Source organism: Lepisosteus platostomus, chromosome 9 (genome assembly GCF_059453375.1).
Source record: "Lepisosteus platostomus isolate fLepPlt1 chromosome 9, fLepPlt1.hap1, whole genome shotgun sequence".
NCBI lineage: Eukaryota > Metazoa > Chordata > Actinopteri > Semionotiformes > Lepisosteidae > Lepisosteus > Lepisosteus platostomus.
Genome location: NC_142619.1, coordinates 61,060,712 through 61,086,219, shown reverse-complemented (window position 1 = coordinate 61,086,219; position 25,508 = coordinate 61,060,712). Strand labels below are relative to the sequence as shown.

Here is a 25,508-nt window from a genome sequence, read left to right as displayed (position 1 = left end):
TTGTTAACAGCGGCCTTTGTTTTGCAGGAAATAGAGAGCACTCATTCAAGCTCGGCCCTTTGCTTGCACATAACCTCAAACCGATTCATATTTTCATGCAGGTCGAGTCCTAGATCGGTGCACGCCAGTTTCTCGTGTGGCTCGATGATGCCTGCAAGACAGCTATAAAGAGATTAGGACTTTCCATTCTGGGCTGCAGCGGAGCTCTGGCATTTCCAGCTGCTGCTGCCTGTCAGGCTGCAGTCAGCGCTGTGCAGGGAGCTGCGTCCCCAGACAAAGGGAGCCGCGCAGCGCTGAAGCAGTTAAATCGTTGTAGGGCTGTGCTGCCTACAGAGAAGCTGCAGCACAGGCAGTGCACAGTGCACTCCCGTCACCTGTGCTGTGAGGGAGCGTGCAAGAGCTTGTCTCTTGATGTGGCAGAATATCCATAGTAACGTAGATGCAAAGAGAGAGAGAGAGAGAGTGTGTGTGTTAAAACACAAGAGCCTGCGCTACTGCTGACGGAGTTATTACTCTCATCACAGCTCAGATATTGATGCAAGACTCGCCCGAGTATGAGCTTCTCAGCGGCGAGGAGAGAGCAGCGTTTTAATTTCCCGAGCTGTCGTCACAGTCAAAACAATGGGAATCTGATTTCGAAGTGACGCCTCTCTTTGCCTGCGAGCCCGCGCTGTCGTGTGACTCATCCGTGGGAAGGAGAGAGGTGGCCGGGGAGGTAACAGAGTCTCAGCTGCAGATGTTCGCTCTTTGTCTGTAGAAGAAATAAAAAAAAGCGCCGAGACCCTTTCCTGGCTGAACTTCCCTGTGAGCGGACTGCTGGGCGCAGGTGAGTTTGAGATGCTGCAGCCTGACAGTGAGCACACCGCCTTGCCGTTCAGATTCACAGTGCTCCAGGTGAAGGAAAGTGCCAGGGTCCTGTTGGATCTCCGGCGAACGGCGACCGTGTGAACATCTCTGCACTGGCAGATTGTTTTGTTTTTCTGAATCGTGTCTTTCCTTAGCTCAGATGTTCTGGGGTTTTTTCCGGAGTCGTAACATTGTGCTCCAGCTGCCATCTGTGCAGGAGAATGCTGTTGAATGAGCGGTCGAAAAATCTGAGGAAAGGATAGTGCAGTGGATATAGTGCTTTTGGTGTCATGGCTGGCATGTGTTTGATTTAAAAATCATTTGCTTTATCCAGAAATGTAGTACTTGTCCCGTGTGATAATTGTATAGAATCGCTGCTCCTCATTGATTGTGACAAAGCCCCAGTAATCTGCAGATTGTTCTGTGCATGGTACAGGAAACAAGCAATAAGCAGGATATTCTAAATTTATAGGACTGGAATGCTCTGCACTAAGTATCGACAGTAGATTGACAGTACCTTTTGCAACACATCCCCCACACAGTCTAACAGTAGCATGTGGGCTGTATTTTTTTTAAGTATTTTTTTTAAGTTGCACGGCAAGAAGATGAATTCATTGACTGCTCTTTGGGATAAATTGCAAGACAGATGCAGCAAAGTTAATTTGGACTCAAGATGGAGCCACTGCATCACTCGGGAACTCTCTATTGCTGTCAGCATTCCTTATTAGGCCACAGTGCATTTATTAATGAATTACAGAAAATAGTAAAGGATGGTACTCTGTCAAATTGTAACAAGAACGGCAGTGAAAGTAATGCCCGCTCTTAAAAGGCAGCCGTTTTTATATTGCTGGTGTTGGTGCTCATCTGCACCCAGTTTTAGTGGCGCTATCCAGTGGGTGATATTTCGGATTAGAGTCGTCCTCCCAGTCTTGGGGTGGAAGAAGCGAGTCTTCTCCTGAAGGACACTGGGCTCAGGACCGGCGCGTTCAAGGCGACACCTGTGTGAGAGCACAGCCGCTCTCTGAACACACTCACGCGTCTTTCCCTGCAGGTGAACCCCAGAGCTGAACTCTGCTGACCACATAATCGACACAGCACATAATATGTCTGAAGGCCTGGTGTCGTGGTGACCGCTATATTGTGGGCTTGTATATGCATTCGTCTGTAAATGGGTGAAGAGAGTGAAAGAGCAGGGTGTGCTTGTAAGCATGAGAAGCAGATTTTTCCTCTCTTTCCGAGGCTGTGTAGGGTATTATCCCAGTTATCAGCTTCCTCGCTCTCCCTCTTCACACTGTGTCTCCTTATGGCTTTTCCGAGTGGGAAGCCGCTATGTCGAGCAGCGGGAAGAGGCACCGTCGGATGTGAGCTTGTGAATGATTGGTTTCACGCAGACTTCAAACAGCCACGTCTGTTTACGTCCCTCTCTGAGATGCGGTGGGTGACAGACCTCGGACCTTTCCTGGGTTTTCTTCCACAGCGAACGGCTGATTGAAAACGGTCGGAATGAAAAATTGCTTTCTAGGAACTTTCCTCGGACGCTATGGTGTAGTGGGATTGAGCTGCGGATGAAATGTCAGGATCTGACCTCGCGGGAGGGAGAGAGCGGCAAAGTTTGCACCATCTCTTAGAGGACACTTAAATGTACCATTTGCATTTCCTGCTCTGCACAAACAGAGAAGTAGACGTCATTAACGCAGGTTTCACTAACAGAGAAGTATAAATGAGCTTTGACAGAAAACACAAAAAATAGTTCTTGCAAAAAAAATTAAATTCCTTTTGCCGGCTCTGTCAGCTTTGTCTTTCGGATTACAGTATATTTACTGTATAAATCAGAGCTTTTTTGAGAAGACTTTCATGTTCCCACCAAGAAACATGACCCTTCAGCTTTGTGGTCAGAAATCCTCTGAATGAATTCCAGATTGCAAACGTTATTCAAGTCACTCATGTGATGCGCTGTGATGTCATCTTCATTGCGCTGCATCTATTCATATTATATCATTTTTTAGCCAGTTTGACCAATTTTCTGCGGAATTATTGACTGTGAGGCAATTGAGATAAATAACTTTACAAGTTAGTGTATTTCCTTTAACTTTAATCCAAAGCCAGCTGCAGTTTATGCATAGCAATAGTTCTGTACATGCTGTAGTTGCTAGGTAACAGAATAGCTCTTTTCACTTCAGTTGTCTTTGCATTACTTGCTGTTTAAAAATAGATTACAGGGAAAAGGTTTTCAACTCCGACCATAGAGTAGCTTGACTCTCTTCTTTTTGTAGTGCTTTTTTTTGTTTAAATATATGTGAATTTAGATTTTTTTTAAATCCTGCAAAAAAGTCCAGGAGGCTTCGTTGTCTATCCTGTGAACATAAGAACATAAGAAAGGTTACAAAGGAGAAGGGTCATTCTGCCAATCTAGCAGGTTTGGTAGTTAGTAGCTAATTGATCCAAGGATCTCATCTAGCAGTTCCTTGAAGGAAGTCATGGCATTGGCTCGGTGCATACTCCCACAACTCTTAGTCTAAAGACATGCCTGCTGTTCTCAGTATTAAATGCACATCCATATAGTTTCTATTTGTGTCCTCCTGTTTGGGTCTCACTGCTGATTCTGAAGAAATCTGCACAGTTGACTTTCAGTAAAATATTTATATATTCCTATTGATCAAAATGGAAAAGCAGGAATAAAACCACTTAAGAATCCATACGGATGTGTAAATATTAACACGTCTCTGAATGCAAAGCAATCCTTGAACGTAAATCAGAAAGGTTTCAAAATGGGATTCATTAAATCAAGTTTAAGGGACATCAGAAGGTTATGAGCTTTATTAAAATTTATTTTTGAAACATATTTATTAAAAAGCCCATTTATGGATTTATTGATTAGTTATTGATATGTTGCTGTATACCCACTTGTTTGAGTATGTTTTCCAAAAGCCTGAAGAATATTGAACAACAATAATGGCAGTTGTGCAGTGCAGTGGGCTGCAGCCAGCAGTTGCTCACACTGGGTGTCCTTGGAGTCGATATGGGAGGCTGGTCACTCATTTCCAGTCTTCCTGTCTGATTTCTGGCCATAGTTTGAGCATTTTTCCTAATACAATACACTTAATATAATTGACTCTTTGTGACAATGAGTAGCCCTATAATTAAACATTATTAGGATTTGGGTACTGTATTCTAGGTTTAAGATAGATAGATACTTTATTAATCCCGTGAGGGAAATCCTTTAATAAGGATGGTTTGATATTTCATATTGCCAGTGTTGTGCATTTACTCATCCGTTATATGTATATATGTATTAAATGGATATATGGATATGGATATATGGATATATGTATTAAAACACATACAATTCTCATTTTCACAGGTTTCAAGGCTTGTTGAGCAATTCATACTCTTCACTTAAGGGAAGCCTCTTCACTTAAGCATTAAATTAGGCACTGTTGGATTGTTCCCTTTTCCAACCCAAGTGAGGACAGTGAGTAGGCAGTCAGGTAAAAAGAATGATGCCCTTTCCATTAGGAGTCCTATGTGTCTTGACTGACAAGCCGGGATTTTGAGAGTCCATGTGAACTGCAGCCTGTTTCCATTAAGCTTTGCTGCGCGCTGTGAACAAGCAGATTCACCCTTGTGCACAGATCCACGTTTCCCTGCCACCGAGGGCTCACAGCTGACATACTCCTCCCCTCCTTCGAGCCACAGTTAATGGGAACGTTTTCCAGTTGTACCATTTTTTTTCCACTCGCTCAATGAAAACATCACACGTACAGGACGCGCCGTTCTAAGCAAAATGCCACTCGCACATCCCCCTCAGTGGAAAAATAGTACATTCCCGGCAGTCTGCAGTTCTGAACCCCTCCTGGTACCGTTTTGTGAGAGTTCACACTCTTAATTAACGCAGAAACAGTGCCAGTCCATCCCCAGTCTTTGGAGAGAAATCACAGGGATGTTTCTGGATCGCAATCCCCATAAGGCCACCTTGCATTTCTGTTCAGAGCACACTCGGAGTGCCAAAAATAAAATATTTGAGGAATGAGTTAAAACCCACACTTCAGCTGATGCTTTAGAATTTGCTGAGGGGTCCTTGAGAAATCAATATTGGAGTTTTGCATGAGAAAATGAACTGCAAAGTGAAGACAAAACTGATTTTAATTACCATCATTTGGTTTCCAGGGACACTGACTTCAGGCTGCATGTGCTCTCCAGCTACATTGAGCCTGTATGTGTTTTCTCATTTCGCATTGTTACCCACGCTGCAGTGAATACGCCATGCTGCTGGCACAGACTGAGCACAGAGAGTTCTTGATGTCCACTACACTGCCCTGATGGCATTGATTGTTTCATGATGTCATTAATTCAAGTATTAGAATGAATTAACTCTCCAGAAGAGTACGTCCTGCAAGGATCTGAATATTGTATGCCCATTCAGGCTTATAATTTGATATCGCACTTCATATTTGTAAGTCAAACAAGCTATGTTTCTGCTTGAGAGGGATTTGAGAGTATTCCAATTTGTGGGTTCATATATGACAAATGACACCTACAGTAGGTATGCATGCTACAGAGCATTCTGACCAGCAGGGATCTCTCTCACAATTTCCAAGACTACTTTAACTGGGCAAAGGAAGTGGCTTTGCACTTTGTTGGACCTGCTGGCAGAGGAGAACCACAAACAAGGCTCAACAGCAAAACAAAGGAGTTTCTGCAGTAAGTGTGATGTCACTTACATCGGACATCTTAGTTTTTGTACATGACCACAAACTGCACATTTCTTCATGTGGAATGTGCACTGGAAAGCTCTTAGTTTTCATACACTACAAAGTGATATAAATGCATAGACCTACGCACACACCTGTGGTTATACAAAGTCTCATGAGGCTCGGAGTTAAACATGTAGTAAAAAGCAGTGAAAGCAGTGAGTTAAACGTAGTAAAAACTGCAGAATTGTGTGAGAATTAGTGACTGTTAAAACAACAAGGCAAAGTGATTTCAAGCAGTCCAAGAATCAAAAGACATTCCCATCAGAGTATTGGATACTGACACAAAGTAATCCTGATGCTTTTGCAGAATTTCATTCATAGAACATGAAACATATACATCTCTGTTAGAGACAAAAGTAGTTCCAAGTGGGTAGCTGCGTCAGGCCCAAAGAAGGCTCCACAGCCAAACCATTGTGTTTCTGAATAAACTTTTACTTGTTCCTGTGTTAGAGACCTACAGTAGCACATGTTTTTTATTGCTTTCCTATTGGTATGACGGCGTTGTTGTTTTCAAGAAGCAAGCGATCATGGCTCTCCAGCATCTGCGAGGGCTACAGTGTGAGCTCACGGGTTTCTCACTGGTCACTCTCTCCACACACACTCCACCACTGAGCCTGTTGAGGAGCAGTTTGCTTTCACATGTGCTCTGCACATCTCCGGCCAGCTCCTCTCCAGCCAACCTCAAACCGAAAACACGGGGAAAGGCCCTTGAAATAACGTGACAAAAAAAAGGCTCGTTTTACACATGCTCTGTCTACATTTACACTACACAGTGGCACCTCCACCCTTGTAGAGTGAAGGACAAGCTGCAGTTTCCCATAAACTTCAGGTGGGGCGTTGGGAAGCAGGTGGAAATCCAGAGGTTTTTGGGTTGTACATCAAACAGAAGATGATGCTGCTGTTTTTTTCCCTTTCCCTTTCAATCTTGGTGTCAGGACACCAGTAAATAGAAATTATTAAAGACCTTGTGCAGGGTTGGGGTAGAGGTCGTAGAGAGAGAGGAGTACAAACACTGTACAGTACGTGTGTGTGCAGCTTGGGTTTAAAAAACCAGAGGCTGACAGAAACCATATGGGCTTGTGGGAATGAAGCCTATTATGTAACGGCGATGTAACTCACAAGCCCACCTCCTAGGGCCACACACTTCAGTGGCACAGACAAGGATTCTAGCTGGAGTGCAGAGAGAAGGTCGATGGGGTCCAGTCGTACAGAGATATTAGTATATCATCTAGAATATTGTACTCCAGAGGGAACGACTGGACACTGTGTGGAAGTGCATTCAAAACTGAGAACAGAGGGCACTTCTTCACCCAAAGACTTGTGGGGGTGTGGAAGAAGCTGCCCCATTAGTTGAGAGTTGTGGAAGCCAATACCCCTTTTTGTATCGGATTACATCTTTGGGTCAATTAGCTACTAACTTCGGCTGAAAGGCCGCCTCTCATTTCTCGCCACTCTCGTGCTCTTAGGAGGGCACAGTGGAATGGAGAGGCTTGTCTGTCCATGCCGAGTTTTAAATGCTATGTACATGGTGGATATTAAATAACAAACCATTCCACCTTTGTAACATTCGTCTGCCTCACTGCATTTTATAGAGATTTGCATGTTAACTAAATTAATTCTACCTTACACTGCTAGGATCCTGTACATACTCGAATGTTTTTATATTTACTAGCAGAACACTTCTTATGAAATGCTATAGTATGTTTATAATAGTATATTTTTATTTTCATTCATTTTAGTAGTTTATGTAACTTTTGGGACATTCTTAATCTGTTATAAATGTTATCACTGGAGTTTTGCCCCAAGATTTATTACAGTTCAGGACACAATGACAATAACTCCAACAATTGTCTTCCATGAAATGAAGACCTGGGAATTTGCAGATAGGGTTCCCGCATTGGTGTTAATAGTGGGATTGCTGGAGGTGCACTGACGCAAAGAATGTTGGGTAGGGAGTCTGAAGTTCCCGTATGTCTATGCTAGTCAGCAAGAGACTAAGGGGAGTTGGCACACTTTCTCCCAAGCTCTGAATGCGAACTATAGCATGACATACAGTTCACATAGGTCTTTGCTTTCTGCTTAATGAAAAAATGGTGATGTTGTTTGAATGGCCTTCATCATCTCAACAGCTGCTTGGTGTGCTAGGAATCCAGCTGGTAGAAAGTGGCAGGTAGTCAGTGAGAAGTAGGAAGGGCAGCAGAAGACACACATGAGATTCTCATGCTGGACACAGCGACGACGTTCCTGGAGACAGATTCTCAAGGGCTTTGAGGTGCCGTGCATGTCCTCAGGTAACTGAAGTGATCGTTTACAAAGACGCCATGAATGTTAGCTATGATTTAAATCTCATATGACCAGTAAAACACAGAAATGGTTGCAAGCAAGAGAAGCAAGACCATTGTAATCCCAAATTCTCATCCACCCCTTTCATGAAAAACACAGAGTATTGGATTCAGCAATATTGTTTCATACTCCCACAACCCTTTGAGTAAATAAGTCCCTTCTGTTCTCAGTTTTAAATGTGCTGCCATGTAGTTTCCATTCTTGCCATCTGGTTTGTCAGAGTTAAGTCATTGTTTTGATACTAGGAAAGAATCTGTTCTCTTTTGATTGATGCCAGAGTATCAATAAGGTTTTTTAGAAATGCGTGTACAGTATATTACCTCTTAATAGCATTCCAAATAAAAAAAGCTATAGAACAAAGGATATATTAGCCTGTCTTGTTTATGTTGAAGAAAAGGCAAGATCTTGTCAGAGGGAGGAACAGAAACAGAAACCTGGTTGGAACTGCAGGTTCCATCAGTTATTTTCTTTGGTGACCTGTGGCTTTTCCAGTCTAGACCGTATCCCACTGACCCCACTAACGTCTGTGAAGAGGGAGGCTCCCAGCTAGCTGGACTGGCAGCACACTGCCCTTGTACTGTAGCTCAAGACCACACTGCTCGTGTGGTCCTAGTACTGACCACACTGCTCACTGGCCTTGTGCTGTAGCTCAAGACACTGACCACACTGCTCATTGGCCTTGTGCTGTAGCTCAAGACACTGACCACACTGCTCACTGGCCTTGTGCTGTAGCTCAAGACACTGACCACACTGCTCACTGGCCTTGTGCTGTAGCTCAAGACACTGACCACACTGCTCACCGGCCTTGTGCTGTAGCTCAAGACACTGACCACACTGCTCACCGGCCTTGTGCTGTAGCTCAAGACACTGACCACACTGCTCACTGGCCTTGTGCTGTAGCTCAAGACACTGACCACACTGCTCACTGGCCTTGTGCTGTAGCTCAAGACACTGACCACACTGCTCACTGGCCTTGTGCTGTAGCTCAAGACACTGACCACACTGCTCACTGGCCTTGTGCTGTAGCTCAAGACACTGACCACACTGCTCACCGCCCTTGTGCTGTAGCTTAATAATTTTTTCACATAAATTATTAAGGTGCATTTTGGTCTGGAGTACAACCACTTCCCAGCTTGCTCTCAGATGCATTGAATATGATAATTAATAACCTCGGTCATGGCAACAGGTAACAGGACCGAGCCAGTTGGAAACAGGAATTCTGGAACCTGCAAAGCAAAATTGTGCTGCGGGAGGATTGCTTGAGAAGTAAAAAGTGAGCATTAACCCTTAAAACTCTATAGAAATCCTTGTGAAAATAGCCAGTCAGGTTTAAGGAGCAAAGAGCTATGCCAATGAAAACAGATCAAGTGATGTACAGTACTGTAAGCCATTTCACCTGTTCTTTAATCCAGTCTGCGCTTCTTTCTAATTTCCGCACTGTAGATAAAGTGCCGGCTCAGCTCTTAATCGTTATTCTGGGTGATATCCATGCGGGTATCAATTTCGGTGTCAGGGCAACCACAAAATGATGCATTCCTGTCACGTACTGCGAATCCACAGATTGCTGTCTTGCACATGTGCTGACTTAAAAGCAGAATCGGCAATCGGAATCGTAAGCCACAGTACACAGTATGCTACACGCTCTCGGAGTGGTGCTGCAATTGAAATGGGCTACATATGAAATATGAAATCCATGCTATCCAAGAGCTGTTTTGGGTCACTGCCGCTGTGAATGGGAGGTCCGGGTCATCGCTGTGTGGTTGTTGCCCTCACCTCAGGTTTCCATTCAGAGAGCTTCCTCCATGGTTGCCCCACACCATCGAAAGGGCCGGATGCAATGCTTAGCGCAGAGCTCCTCTCGGCAGTGCGATATTGAACGGGACCCCGGGGCTGGTGCTAATTGAGTCAGACTTACTGTCAGCCCAGCGCTGCCTTTTGGAGACAGTCTGGCCACCTGTCTGCTGGCCACAGGGGCAGAGCTGGCTGCCCAGTGGCGGGCCTGCAGCAGAGAGCGCAGGAACGCCAGCAAGGCTGTCCCAGCGAGACTGGGCACGCACAGCTCTGCGCTGCTCCGAAGACACGCAAGGCGAGCGCTGCAGGGGAAGGCAGCAGGAGGAGACACAAAGGACACAGCTCCCCAGAGATCTTATTCCAAAAAAGCCCAAGCAATTACACTGTGGCATTTTCTAGGTTTGTTCACTGTCCCGGGCACTAGAACAGATTCCACGTTTTGCACTCCGATGTTTTAAATCTCTTTTAATAGACACCACCAAACCCTGTCTTATCCGACTCCTTTTCATGCAGTCCAATTTTCAGTTTTATCTCCGGCTCCTGGTTTGCATTCTTGAGTCTCCTAGACTGGATTTTCTGGCCTTGAAGCGTGGGGTAGTCCCATTTCAAATTCAGCATTCTCACTTGCTCCATTCCAAAGCTTTAGGAATAAGTTTCATGATGTGTATCGTTTGAGATTCAAAAGAAGGGGCATTTAAGATGTTTGCAGGGCTTTGCAGTATTTTTGCTTATTTGGTGACATATGTGGGGCACGTGTGACGAGTTGCATTGGGGAGAGATGGAGCACTCTTTCGGAGCACACCTGACGTGGGCTTGGGTTCTGGTTCTGATATCTTCATTGAACATCAACATCCTGTGCGTTTCTTCTGGTTCTGCGCCTTGTGCTCTGGAGAGTAAAGCTGTAGTCTTTCGGTTCTGCAGTCGGGGAGTGTTTGCACACAGAAGATTGCTTATAAGCTTAATCTGTCTTTCAAATTAACAGATGCCTTCATGTAATTGTCAGGCAGGCCTCTGAGATGAAGAAAGAGATTAGTACTTCAATGGCATGAAGATGGAAGTGGCAGTTTGTCCCTCTGCAGGCTGTCTGCTGCTGTGAGACACTCCTCTGTGCGCAATTAAGCTCACAGCAAAGCAAGAGGTGCATTTGATTGTAATATCAGTCCCTGTTTCTTTGTTTGGTTTTACTGAAGTCTGGGTTCATTTTTATCTTCTTGTTGTCTGATTCTTGTTTGCGTGAACTAAATTCCGCAAGGTGCAGACTGATGCTGTTTTTGTGTTGCCACTATAATATCACCAGTCTGAGCCAGATCCTAACTCTTTCTGTAACTCCCTCTTCCTCTTGTGCACATTGGTTTATTTTTGTATCTGGGACGCACAAAGCAGGTTCCTTTCAGTTTACATAAAAATTTAAGAAGCAGGAGGAAATCGGAGTGCCGAGTGATGGAAGGTAGACTGTGATCCTCAGAGTTCAGTCTACTGTATGTAGAGTCCTGGCAAACAAAAAGGATGTCACTGCCCTGGGAGCTGGGAGACCTGCAGAAAATGTAGACATTAAATAAGAAGTAATAAACCACTTTTAAAAAAACCGACTCCCCACGAGCATGACATACTGTATGTCATGAACTGTATGTGTGAAGTTAACGAGAGATTTTTACAGTGCGAGAAGGTCACCCAGCCATGCCGGTCGATACCCTGGCTTCTGTCAAGAAACAGCTGGATGATCCTTGATCCCTGGATCAATTAGTCACTAACAGCTTAACCAGCTGAATGCTGCAGATGTCGGCCGCCTTTCTTATGTCCCTCTGCTCTTTCCTTCCCCATCTCAACCCTCTGAGCTTTCCCCGTGCTGGACCTCCAGACGTTGGGATAGCACACCTAGAGGACTGCGTTTGCATTTTGACTTTATGAGCGCGAAACAAGAAAAACACAAAGAGCAAGTCACCGGTTTTTGGTTTGTCTTTGGACAATCAGATTAGAATCTCGGTGCACTCTGGACAAACAAAAAGTTACGCCAACAGGACAAAAAGATGATGGGACGTGTTGAGTTTTTGTTGTTTTACTTGACCCAAAAATAGGGACGGATTTTTATCCATTTCCTTTTTTCTCTTTAATTGTGTAATCCACGTAAGGTGCCTGACAGAAAAAAAAAACAGTTCCATATGTTTCAGAATAATCTGACCTTATTGTTGTTTTTAACGGCACAGTACATAGATTCAAGGTGATTTCTTCATTGTTGTCAACAGGTCAATGGACATGAGTTCTACGATGATTTTGCAGCTCATAACAGTAGTTGCTTAGGTGCAGAGAAGATGTATTCTTCTCTGAAAACCAGGCCGGTGTGTCTGCCTTACAGACGTGGAGCGTGAGAAGTCTCTGTCGGATTTCTCTCCTCCAGCGCACAAACTAAAACTCCCACAAGCCTGGTAATGAAGACATCTGTTCCAGTATGAGTAGATTGTTCAGTCCTTTGTGGTCTGTTTGACTTTGGATCAGTGGTGAAAGAAGCGTTTACCAACTCTTTCTGCGTTTACCATTCTTTCGAGATCCTCTGATTTTCCCTGTCATGATGACGTCTGTCTCTGGCTGAGACACACTCCAGGTGGGGAGGCTATTGCTGACAGCTGCTGAACGCGGGGAAATGGAAAAGCTCTGATTTAGCCAAAGTGTCTAGTAGTATGTGAGCAATGCCAAAGCAGCCTGTCTGTCAGTGAAATTAAAGCTTATTAACTGCAAGGCCCGGGCAGCCCTGGACCTTCGACTGATGTTCTCGGGGATGCTGTCTTAGCTGAAATCTCCGGCATCCCTGCGAGCAGAGAAGCAGGGATGCAGAAGAGCTGTGGGTGGACTGAGGCGAGAGGAGAGGAAAAAGAACATTCCTGGTGGTTATGTAGCTGTTTAATTGTCAAATTAACATAATCACAACCCCAGATAAGTCCGGGGTAAAATGTAAAGAGCTCAGCCTTGCAGGGTGCCAGCGCTGTAGGTATAAAAGCATGCCTGGGTCCTTAGCAGCCACATGCCACTGGAAGCACAAAAGAGGAGAAGATGGGGGATCTGTAGAACGGCTGATACTTCATACCCGCGTCTGACTTTTCATCTTGCTCTGAGCAAGCAAGCAGGCAGTGGGTCTGTACAGTATGTATTTTTTCTCTTTCTGCCTCCTTAATCTCTTCGAAGTCAACAGCAGTAATGAAGTCTGTGCAGTAGGCTCAGTGCCACAGTAGCGCAAGTGGCCCCTGTTTTACAGTCACTCTGTTCTTTTCTTGTTGTCTTCAGGTGCTGAAGATTAGTCTTCTGGGACACAGGAAACGAATTTTGGCGTCTCTGGGAGACAGGCTACATGACGATCCACCACAGAAACCTCCGAGGTCCATCACCTTAAGAGTAAGTCAGCTGATAAAGGGGACTGCTGTTATGATGCTGGTATTTTCTCAGGCTGTGATGGATTTCAAACACAAACCTTGACGTACACCTGATTCAGTGCTGTTTGTTTTTAAAGAGCAAAAATCTAATTAAATAACTGTTCCTGTATTGCACAGATTTTGTTAAAAAACTGTTCTCCTGCTGTAAGCTCATACATATGGACACTATATTGAATTTTTTTTATATTTTTAAATATCGCAACATGTTGGAAGCTAAGTCATTTATTAATAATAATGAATAATTCCATACTGCTACTGATATTATTACTGACAAATATTATCGACACTATATTGTCATTACAAACATGTACTGCATGTAATGTCGGCCATATGGCGTACGCATTACTGAAGCTAAAAGCTTTTGTCACTAATGTAACCACTAAATAAAGACATAAATATAGAAATCCCTACATTACTACATTACATTACAACGTTTCCGAAATAACCACATGTAAGACTTTGATGCTTAAAATCTTTAGGGAGAAAGTGCAATACTGGTGTGTATGTTTTCTTTAAAATACCAATACCAGCAATATACAGTTTACATAATATGTTTGTGTTCCTAAATTAATATCGTTTATGAGCATGTGAAAGGCATGGTGAATCGGAGATTCTCAAGACTTACTTTGCATGATTGGAAACAAATACGTGATTGGATCAACGAAATGCTGTGGTGTTACTTTTTGAAAAACTAAAGTCTTTTCGTTTACAAAGACGGTTACAAAGAAAGTGGACCAGGGTAATACTTTGACCTTACAGCTTGTCCAAGGTCATTCATTATTAATACTATTAGTAATATTTTCGGTAAAGACTTTGATGCATAAAATATTTCTGCATAATTAAAATATTTATGATAAAGGTGGTAGGTTGAGTACTTTTGTCCAACTGAGCAATATTACTTTAATTTTAAAATATACCAACTTTTTAATGTATAATGATTAACATGCTGTAATACACAGTTTAAATTTAAAAGTCTAAAAGTATACAACTTAAATTCTTAATTGAATAAAGATTGTCCCTCAGCAGTGATCGGGATTCGAAACTGGGTGTTTTCTGGCGACAGCTCAAATGCTATACATGAGAGGTTAAGCTTTATTAGCTCCACCAGGCGGTTTTACAAGGCCATTCCAGATACTATTAACATAAATAAATTTGCATGCGGTATAATGCGGTATGACGCGATAGGACGCAATATGACACGTTGTGATGCGATACACCCACTGCGTTGTACCGCATCGCATCTCGCTCGTTTTGAATGGCTGCATCTGTATAGAGAGAAATCTGTTACATCCTTTGATTCACATATTCACAACTTAAGAAATGTTATGCAAGTGTTTATGAACTGGAGTTAACTTGGAAAAACAAATCATGTTAATTGAAATTCTGCATACAGACTGTAGTGTAACATGCATGCTAAATACGAGTTGCAGTTTGGGATTTTCTGGGGGTTTTTTTCTTGCTCGTTCTTTGTTCCCCTGATTTTCAATTGTAGGGAATGTTTGATAATGTAGTGCAAACACAAAAGGAGATTGCTAAATTAATAGGAATGCCCCTTGGCTGGCTATATCGCATTTTCAGGAATAATAGCGCTTTCTACAAATTCTTCCATCCCTGTCCCAGCGGGGGCTGTAATCAGCCGCCAAAACTCCTGTACCCCAAGCCTGTTCACATATCTGGGAAACCAGAGCACTGGTCTCTTGTAGACCCTTCTGCTCTGAACCGTGGTAGAGGAACTGTAACGAACAGTTCTTTCCGGACCCTATTCGGACGACACAATCCGATGAAGTGGGGGAACACTGGGGAAACGTCATGCAGGAATACGGGGCAGAAGACAGGGGGGCGTGTCCAAGGTGCACTGGTGCACGGGGAAGGTGTGGCCGAGGCGAACAATTCAAAAGAGTAGTCCTTAGGGAATAACCAAAACGCAAGAGTAAGTCCAAAACCAGGAGATCCATCAGAACAAAGAATTAAAAACCACGAAGGCCGGGTCGGAACCGGCGGACGGGGAACAGGAACGGGAACAGAGGTTAAAACCTTAACGGGACCAGGCGCTTCCAGGTCCCGGACTCGCACGATATGGAAATCAGATGCCGAGCCCGGATGAGCGTCAGCGCCTGCTTTTTAAGGTGGGCTGGGAATAGGGAGCAGGTGCATACAGTAGAATACAGTCTTGAGTGAAAGGGCTGGAGCACCCTTAAGGAGGGGGGACTATAGTCGTGACAGGAACTTGACATTCTGCCAGAATCAGGCACCTTCACATGTGTGTCAAGCATGGACATAAAAAAAAACCAACACCACAGATTCTCCAGCTGTAAAATTCAAGTATTAAAGGGAGAGTGTTATGTGTTCTCGAGTCAGCTAAGATGCTTACAGTACGTAATGTTACAGCGATGTTTGCCACAAGTGGATTTCTTTGTCATCTACTGTACTTGTGCAGGAAGGAACACGTTTTCACTCTTCCCTCATCAGAACGTTTTTTGTTCTTGTTAAGTGGAAGCCAGGAGCCTTGTAGGAAGAAACATCTGAGAATAAGTCTTTGGGCTCCGCTGCTACGCCTCAGCAGAGCCAGAGCCTCACACCTCAGCTCTGTGACTGTAACGAAAAGTTCTTTCCGGACCCTATGCGGACAACACAGTCCGACGAAGTGGGGAAACACTAGGGAAACGTCATGCAGGAAAACGGGGCTGAAGACAAGGGGGCGTGTCCAAGGTGCGCTGGTGCACGGGGGAGGTGTGGCCGAGGCGAACAATCCAAGAGTAGTCCTTAGGGAAAATCCAAAACACACGAGTAAGTCCAAAACCAGGAGATCCATCAGAACAAGAATTAAAAACCACGAAGGCCGGGTCGGAACCGGCGGACGGGGAACAGGAACGGGAACAGAGGTTAAAACCTTAACGGGACCAGGCGCTTCCAGGTCCCGGACTCGCACGATATGGAAATCAGAGCAGAGCCCGGAAGAGCGTCAGCGCCTGGCTTTTAAGGTGGGCTGGGAATGGGAAACAGGTGCAGAGAATGAAGTCTTTAGTGAAAGGGCTGGAGCACCCTTAAGGAGGGGGGACTATAGTCGTGGCAGTGACTGCTGGACAAAAGAGCTCCACTTTCTGGAAAGGGCAGGGAGCAGTTATTACCAGCCTCAAAACTGCCATGTTAAAAAAGTCCCACTGGGCTGTGAGCAGTAGCAGAGGCTGTAATGAATGTATTGGGAAAAGAAACTGTAATTTTCATTATTGGGTGTGAACTAAGAATGAACATTTTACAAAGGCCTAATCTGGAGTGGTGTCAGCACCTTTTTTCTCTCCTCTGTAACGAAATAAATAATTGTTAGTGCCATAAGTCAAGTTTAAATTACACAGGAGTACTCAATTTGCCTTGGAATTAAACTGTCACGTTATTTTTTGTTTTTGAAACTTCGGGGTGCCTGAAGAAAGAATCACACACAGTAAATACTGTTAGTGGATCGAGGCCATATGCAAATATCTTCACAGTGGGTGCTGTCCACCTGTTTTGGGCTTTATTATGATGGTATAACTTGCCAACAAAATTGCATTGCTTTATCTGTAGTAACTCAGTGAGTCTCTAATATATTGGGTTAAATATAGAAGATGTTCTGAAACGTGGCTATAATATTACAGTATATACTGTACGATTCTGTGCTGGTATACCAGTCTCAGGAACATCACAGGTATCTCCTCCTGTGTAAGCACTTTTACTGACAATTGATCGACAGCCTTTTGCTGATCTTCAATGTCATTTGTAATTTTACGTATATTGAGAAATAATAAATGACTTATCTTAGCACAAGAACACCAATTCTTAGCGTTCCAGTTCATGACTCCGCCAGTGTCACAGCTCATTTGTTCCACAGTGCAGCTGGTTGCAGTCCTGGTGCAAAACCCCTTCAGATGTGTACACACCAAGCAGGACAATTAGAGTACGTGTCATAATTATATAATGGAACAAGTATAGGTTTATTCCCTGCTGAAAAGAGAAGAAAGAAAACACAAGGTTTTGGCCATGGAGCCTTCTTCAGGTGTGAGCATAGTCTCATGACACGTGCCATGGCAGAGATGGAACCACCTACTCTGAAAACACCATACCTGGTGCTCCCTGGAAATCCATTATAATTATATAACCCTGCACTGTATGTTCGTAACAGACTTGGTGTGAAGTATTAATGCTACAAAAGGAGCAACCTTTTGCAACTGTTTGCAGCAACTGTTAAGTGTCTGTTGTGTTGAAGTAAACATGGTGATGCATGCAGAGATCTATCTATATGCAAAAAAAGATGGTTTAGAGATATAGAGATTTTAAGCTTTCTAAAACCGTGATGAAAATAATGTCTGTGATGTGCCCTTGATCAAGGGCCCTTGTAATCAATTGTAATTTCAATTATGGGGTCAAAGCCTGAGAAACTCCAGTCGGGATTCGAATTGATCCATTTTTTCTGCTTGAATACTGATGCCCTCTCCAGTAATTACATTTTCCTTTGAAAGGGCACAGGGTTAAAAGACCGACATTAGAGTGTTACGGTAAAACTTCAAAACAGGACGACTATTTAAAATCAATGCACACATCGGATTGTGTTGAAGAACATCAGCTGGCTGAAGAAGAGGACGTGTACTGAAACAGTACGGCTGAGGGCCTTGACAGATGGCGCAGTCTGGGGGCACCGCTCGCCTGAGCCCCCTCAGTTAGGAGTCCTGGAACCCCAGTGCACCCCGGGCCTGTGTGTTGGACTGGTATTCAGGGAAGAGGGTTTCATATGCAGATGGGGGAGGTGTGTGTGTGGGGGGGGGTACTGGGGACTGCAGCAGAAAGTGAAATGTGCAGAAATCCAAATAACAGAGAAAAATATCAGCCTCCTTTCTTGTTGTTTTTTTTTCCATGCGATGCCGGTGATGCATCAGGCCTTTTAACTTAGTGCATCATTAAAGCAAGTGACCTTTTACCACTTACTGGTTAATTGGCATCCAGGTGGTTCAGCTCTTTAGGATTACGGACGGATTTCTCACTTTGCGTTTGGAAGCAAACGAAGGCGCTCAGTGTGTTAGAGATCCTGCAGTGAAGCTGTGTGTGTGTGTGTGTGTGTGTGTGTGTGTGTGTGTGTGTTCTGGCAGGTTAGAATTAGCAATGTTTTTAAGATGGTTCTAAGGAACAGGTGTGTGTCTCTGATACACATCTGTTCAGCGCCGGGCAGAGAGATCTTTCCCAGATGCGGTGTCATTGTTCGGACCACCTCCTGGGGTTTTACTTCGCTGTCTCACATTTGCAACAAGATGACACTCATCAGATCTCGATAAAGGTTGCTTTCTTGTCGAGTCTTAATTTAATGCTCTGCCGTAACGAACAGTCCTGCCGGTCTGAAGGCTGTGCTCCAGAGTACAGACAGCTCCATCCCAGAGGGAAAGTTACTTTCAAGTCTGGCGTCAGACTGAGCTTGCTTGGGAAGACTCCTCTGTTTGATGTGGCTGTGTGCATCACTATTTGTCTGATTCCATTTAACAAATTAGTGTAATGCGAAACAGTATCACTTTTCCGATGCTGAAGGAGATCGATTTTTACTTGAAGCTCCCAACCAGAGGCTCAGGGCATAATGGGATTCGTCTCCCCAGGAAGCGGAAGGGAACGTGTCATTGATCCAACACTTGCTGGCTGCTAATATGAGATTTATTTATGTCTGGAACAGTGCCTCCGATGCAGGAAATGTTGTCCACAACCACTGAAATACATGATTGCATTCTTAAGCTAAGGCTGCTGCTGGAGGAGGTGTTAGTGGGGCCAGTAGGGGGCGCTCACCCTGCGGTCTGTGTGGGTCCTGATGCCCCAGTACAATGACTGCAGAGACTCGTGGCTGTAGTACTCTGATTCTAGTTTCATCTCTGTCTAGTTGACTAGTGAATGGTGCCGATTCCTGCCCTGGCGGGTGTTTGCCTCCTGTTCAGGACGAGACGCCGGCGGGCCCTGCCGTCACGGGGGGGCCCCTCGCCCCAGGGGTGACTCTGACGTGTTCCTCGGCTCCTTCCCCTTGGCAGGAACCCAGCGGAAACCACACCCCGCCCCAGCTCTCGCCCTCCCTCAGCCAGAGCACGTACACGACCGCCGGCTCGCTGGACGTCCCGCACATCATCATGCAGGCGGACGCCCGGAGGAGGCGGAACGAGAACTACTTCGATGACGTCCCCAGGTCCAAGCTGGAGAGGCAGATGGCCCAAGTCAGCATGGTCAGTACCCGTCCCCGGGGGTATCGGAGAGCCGCCTTCCCTGAGCTCCTCCATTGGCACACTCAAAACCTTCTCCTTTCGAAGGGCCTTCACTGAGCTGGATCTATTATGAACCCCTCTGCTCCTGCTGTACTCAGAACCCCGTCTACTGTCTCCTCTCATTGTGTATCCCCACTGTGTATTTGTGTTGTAGTCGTTCTGTAAAGCGCTTTGAGTATCCACCTTTATTATTATTATTATTATTATTATTATTATTATTATTATTATTATTATTATTATTATGCAAAGCAACAAGTAATGGGTTTATTCCATGCTGAAAAGAGAAGTTTCGGCTGTGGACCCTTCTTCAGGTGTGAGCTTCACGGCCGAAACTTTTTTTTTTCTCTCTTCTCTTTTCAACAGGAATAAACCTTTACTTGTTCCTTTGCAGCCTACGCCTGCTGACGCAGCTCCCCACCTGGCTTATTATGATTATTGTTATCATCATCATCACTACTTTCACTTCAGAAAAAAAAGTGCGCTCGGGTTTAGAAGCACAAACACGTCTTTGGGCTTTTGAAGTCGGCCTCTCTCCTGCGGGTGCTGGAGAGGACTGGGCTCAGACCACAGCCTCCCTACTGGGCGAATAACAGAGCCTCGGCCCCTGCCGCAGTTTCGGTGAAACAGAGCAGCTCAGTGAAAGGGGGCGGAAGGAGTCATGCCTTTCTCGCCCGGAATATTTTGCGAACAGTGTGAGGAAATACGGAAGCGCACCTCCGCCGCCAAGGGAAAAAAAAAAATCCTCGCCCTTATCTCGTAATTACGACAAAGTTATCTCGTAATTACGAGAAAATTCCCTCTAAATTGCGAAATAGTAAATCTGGCGTACTTTAAGTGATCACGCAGCAGCACAATTGTCGTATCATACAGTACCATATCGCTACACGCGGACTTGACGGTTTTAAGCATTGGGAGTCATTGCATGTACTGTATAACTGTTCATAACGGACCCACCATTGCTTTGATCTCTAAATCCCACAACACTGGTCCTCGTGCTTATAATGATTCTGTTCATATTTGCTAAAAATGGCCAGATTTCATAATGACTAAACTACAGTCGAAAGTAAATCCGTACACTGTATTCTGCAGCGCTGGCTATTGACAAGACCATGAAACCGCAAGAGCCAGCCAAGCTCACGGCGGCTTCAGCGAACAACGTAACAGGTTGTGCATACTGTACACTGGTGTGATCATTTCTATCTCGTAATTACGAGATAAGGGGGCGATTTTCCCCCTCCTTGGTGGCAGCAATTCGCTTCCGTAAGGAAAGGCTGTGAAATGTCAGTGTCGGGAGTCTTTGTTTGCTTCTGATGAATTAATCCATTAAACACAGACCCGCGGGGAGCAGAGTATCCATCTGGAAAGAGCAGAGCGTTCTTCAAACCTCTTTACCTTTTGTTGTATCAAATCGGAAACATACATTAAATAAAACGAGAAGATCGATCCCTTACATACAGTACAGTACAGGGGATCAAGTGAATGTTCCATAGTCGGACAGAAATGTCATATTTTGTATGTAGAGCACGATGGTGTTGGCCAGCCTGATCATTAATTGTGGTTGTATTAATTATTCTGACAGTATACACTATTGCGGCCCACTATTGTGGGTTGCTTTTTTAAAAAAATATTTTAAAAATCCATAGTCGCAGCTGGGTAGACGTGTTAGACAAATTAAAATGGCGGCGACGCTTTCAAAACATGGGGTTATTAGTTCCGTAGGTCCTGTCGATTCACATTCAGCAATCAAGATTTTTTGTTGTTGTTATTGTTGTTGTAATTTTCTCGTTTTCACCCCTGAGGTGAAGCCCGATATCGAGGGGATATCGGAGGGGCTGCCTTGCCGGACCTGATGTAGACATCGCCTGTAGCTCTAACCCCGCCTGGTTCTGGGCAGCCAAATGCATTACAGGTCTGTGCCCGTAGTGTTGCCACCGCTTGCCGTTTGACGACCCCGATCTCCCGCTTGTGATTTCAGCAAGGAGAGTGGTGCGAGCCCATCACTCTGCGGCCCCCCAACGAGGCCACCTCGTCCACGCCCGTGCAGTACTGGCAGCACCACCCAGAGAAGCTCATTTTCCAGTCCTGCGATTACGAAGCATATGTAAGTAGTACGGGCTCCTCCTAAATCCTTCGGTGTTGCTGAGTCGAAAACTGCTGCCCCCCCCCACCAAAAAAAGTGTGTTTTAATCAAAGTTGCTTTATCTATTTTGCTCTGATAAACGGCAAGCTCGGTCTCTTTGTTGCGCAGATTGATGGGATGAAATGTCTCGGCCGCTTCCCAGAAGAAGATACTGTATAAATATCGTGCAGCGGCCGTGCGGCGCCCAACGAAGCCCCCAGAAACCGAGCCGCCCGCCGCCCCCCGCTCACACCTGTCCGGCGAGCTGTCCGGTGGCGCACAGCGCAGCCCCAGAAACCGAGCCGCCCCCCGCCCCTCGCTCACACCTGTCCGGCGAGCTGTCCGGTGGCGCACAGCGCAGCCCCAGGCACCGAGCCGCCCCCCGCCCCTCGGTCACACCTGTCCGGCGAGCTGTCCGGTGGCGCACAGCGCAGCCCCAGACACCGAGCCGCCCGCCGCCCCCCGGTCACACCTGTCCGGCGAGCTGTCCGGTGGCGCACAGCGCAGCCCCAGAAACCGAGCCCCCGCCGCCCCCCGGTCACACCTGTCCGGCGAGCTGTCCGGTGGCGCACAGCGCAGCCCCAGACACCGAGCCCCCGCCGCCCCCCCGGTCACACCTGTCCGGCGGCTCCGCGCACTGACGCAGCGCGCTGCTCGCCAGACTCGTTTCCCACTTCCTGCGGCTCCGACTTCGCTTCCCAGCCTCGCTCGCCACTGGCAGGACCCTGCCTGAGTTTCAGAGGGGCTTCTCTTCACTTTGGTTTAGCTTTAAGCTGGAATGACGGGGCACAGTGCGGTGTGTTAAGGGCATTTATCTAAACATGTATCCTTAATATTTAATAACGTACGTGTGAGAATGGTGTTATTTCCCAGGTTAAGGAAGCTGATATATCCTTCATATTTTAAGTTCAGTATATCCTCTGTAGATCAGGGTTTTGCCCCAACGCTGAAAGGAAAAGTCAGCGTTTTTGAAACAGTTTTCCTGAGTGTGGCTTGAATAATTCAAGCAGAAAGCTGTCCGGATAAACTGAGCAGATAACGCAGAGAGAAAAAATAGAGACAGAGGTGCACTTCCCACTGCACTGTGACAGATACTCTGGGATTAGAGAAACATTCTTCCCTAAATTCAGAAATCTAATCCCAGAGTTCCCACACTTGCCAGAATCACAATGGGTGCCAATCCTACTGGGAGAGGGAGGAGGGAACTCAGTTGAACTGGCAGCCCAGTATGTGATCTCCTGTCCCAGCCTGAGGAACAGTGAGTCTGTCTCCCAAAAATGCTCCATTTGTCTACAGTATATGTAACTATTTTATGACATGTCTTTGTTGTAAATGTCTGTAATATGTGTGTAGATTTTATTTTACTTTTATTTTTTGTTTTGTTTCGTGTTAATCGTATTATTTTTATTTGCTTTGGCGACACTGCTTGTGCCCATCGGTCATACTAACGCACCTTGAATTGAATTGAGAAAAAAAACATCTAATAGAAAAACTGTGCCTTTAAATTACCGACAGCCCCTGCTCTTGTGGTCGAGAGGTCACAGGCGAGCATGTCCATCTGTGTGCCGGCCTGAGGGGCTGCTTTACACTGGCCGCGGGTCTCCAGCCCGATGACTTGCATCGCAGTGGGGGACAGGCCTTTCTGCCAGCAGTGAAAATAAAGGGCGATCCCCACAGGAAATGTCAAGCTGATATCCCCCCCCATGCCTGCCTTCGCCCTCGTCCACATCATGACGTTCAGCTTCTGTGTGAATAGGGAGAGTTGCGCTGGCAGCCGAGAGGTAACACCCAGGCTGCAGCGCTGGCAGGATGCTCAAGATCTCACAGTAAACACAACTTGCTTTTCTCACACTTCACCGTTGTGAAACGTACCGTCGGGGAGTTCGATCTTGCGGAACGGGCGCGCCTGCGAGTCGTGGGTTTCGGCTCGTTGTGTTCATGCGCGCTTGGTGGTGAGAGGCTCGCCAAAGCAAAAATCACCACAGGGGCTGTTGGAAATAAAGTGGCTGAAATTTCCTTTTAGCGGTGTAATGACTGGATCTCCTGTGCGTGTAGTCGTGTGAGCTGTGCTGTGGTCGGCTGGGGTTTCAGTGTTTTGAAGTCTTCTATGCTGACTAATTGCACTAAGGAAGATAAATGAGCTGGTGACAGACAGTATGGGTTGTAGATGAGATATTGATGTGTGAAAATTTACAGCGTGTCCTGAGCGCTATTCAGAGAGCATGTGTTGTATATAAATGTTTTTTTCTATAACTACAATGGATTTGTGTCTTTTTACCATTTTGTGAGGTGATCTACTGTACATGTTCTGTGTGGGACATGCTGGTACAGTACATTGTAGCGGTCATCTGACCAAGGCCTTAGTTCAGTGTCTGTGACTATACAGTATATGACTGTGTAAAGGCAGAGCTTGTCTGTGTGGTTGTTAGCATCTGAAGGACTGTACATTCTGCACAACTGAGCTTGTCAGGTCAGTGAATCTAAAGAAAAGGTAACTCCTTTCCACTGTCTGTAGTGAAATGGCATGTGTTTGTGGTTCCTCAGTTAAAGAAACGTAAATTGAACAATGGTAACAAAAAAAACTATAGTAACACACCTTCCTAGATCTTTCTTCCTTTCAATCTTGGTCAGATATAGGAGTTTAATTGGAATAATTGACATCCCACTTGTGCAGAACCTTGATAATTTTCTCTCTATTAGCCAGCATAGGAATGAAAGCACAGGAAATTAATATTTCCTTTCTGTGATCATTGTGGGCTTTGTAGAACAGTCACTTTTCTGTGTGAGACATCTCGCTTGAAATCCCAGATGTATCTTGCTGTTTCTGATAACATTGCTAAGTGACAAAGTTTTCTGCAGTGCTGAAACTTTGAAGCTACAGCAGACATGTGATATAGTATTCTCTCTAGCTACAGCCTTCAGAGTTAATATTTTAGCATACAAGAAGAATATGTTTTTGTGATATTCCGTACGGAATATGACCAAAACGTAGTGATCAGCTGATCTAACCCGAGACATGATAAGAAGCAAAGATTGTTTTTTTGGTTCAGACTCTGCAGCGCTTGTTGTTTTAGAACTCAGTTCTGTCTCCAGAAGCCTCTGTGAAATTAAATAGCATAACTATTAGCACGGTTCAGCTCTTTGTGGAATAAGAAGAATCTTGCTCAACACCTATGTAACACTTTTTTGTCAGCATACTGTATAACCAAGCAGAAATGCGCTGTGAAAAGTCTCACCTGTTTCCATCTGGCTCTTTGTCCTTCTCTTCTTCAGTACTTAGGTTCTATGCTGGTCAAAGAATTGAGAGGAACAGAGTCCACGCAGGATGCTTGCGCTAAAATGAGGGTAAGAGTCAGACTCCCGGTCTCTTGTTTGTGAAGCTAGGTCTGCTTCTTACTGCTCTGCTGAAGATTCTTCTTCGGCGTCTGTTTATACAGTATACAGTACTAGGACAAGGCTGCAGTACACTGAGCCACGTTAATTAGGTGTAAAGGTGGGTTAATGAGAAAAAATCAGCTTATATTTGAAGTGATTCATTGTGAATGTGTAAATAAAAGTTGCAGAAAGATATGTTTCTAGAGCAATTGTGGCCTTTCATGGATGTAAATAAAACATTAAAATATTTTCCTGGTACAGATTTTAATAAAGCTGAGATATCTAGGAATATATTTAATCCAAGACCCTTCTGTTTACTGTATTTATATTTCTTGTTTGTGTAATCAGCATCAAGGAGCTTCACTCTTGCCGAATGGGTTATGTTGAATGTTTAATTCATGTGTGGAAAGTCTAACATATCTGTTTAAATTTGAATTTAAAATATGTTCAGTTTTCTCACATTTTCTATGCCTGTCAGAGATTGTGGTGCTGTTGTCGGCTTTGTAGCACCAGTTGAAACTTGAGGTAGAGTCTGACAGGCATCTTGGACAGTAAAAAATGCTAAAGCAAGCAAAAGTGTCTGCAACAACAGCAAAAA

At 45.0% G+C, this 25,508-nt stretch overlaps 1 protein-coding gene and 1 long non-coding RNA gene across 2 annotated transcripts in view; one reads left to right on the top strand and one right to left on the bottom strand.

The window, feature by feature from the left end:
- Positions 1-25,508, top strand: part of anks1b (ankyrin repeat and sterile alpha motif domain containing 1B) — a 334,903-nt gene that overhangs the window by 297,892 nt on the left and 11,503 nt on the right. Inside the window, exons 18-21 of the mRNA XM_088646015.1 lie at positions 13,011-13,118; positions 19,189-19,377; positions 21,392-21,517; positions 24,809-24,880. Coding sequence (XP_088502141.1) covers positions 13,011-13,118; positions 19,189-19,377; positions 21,392-21,517; positions 24,809-24,880 — 495 coding nt within the window. The remainder of the gene's footprint in view (positions 1-13,010; positions 13,119-19,188; positions 19,378-21,391; positions 21,518-24,808; positions 24,881-25,508) is intronic.
- LOC148655396 (uncharacterized) lies at positions 10,183-20,666 on the bottom strand. The gene is made up of 2 exons (XR_015941264.1): positions 20,494-20,666; positions 10,183-11,267 (listed from the first exon to the last, which is right to left on the bottom strand). It is a non-coding gene; the product is annotated as an uncharacterized LOC148655396 (long non-coding RNA).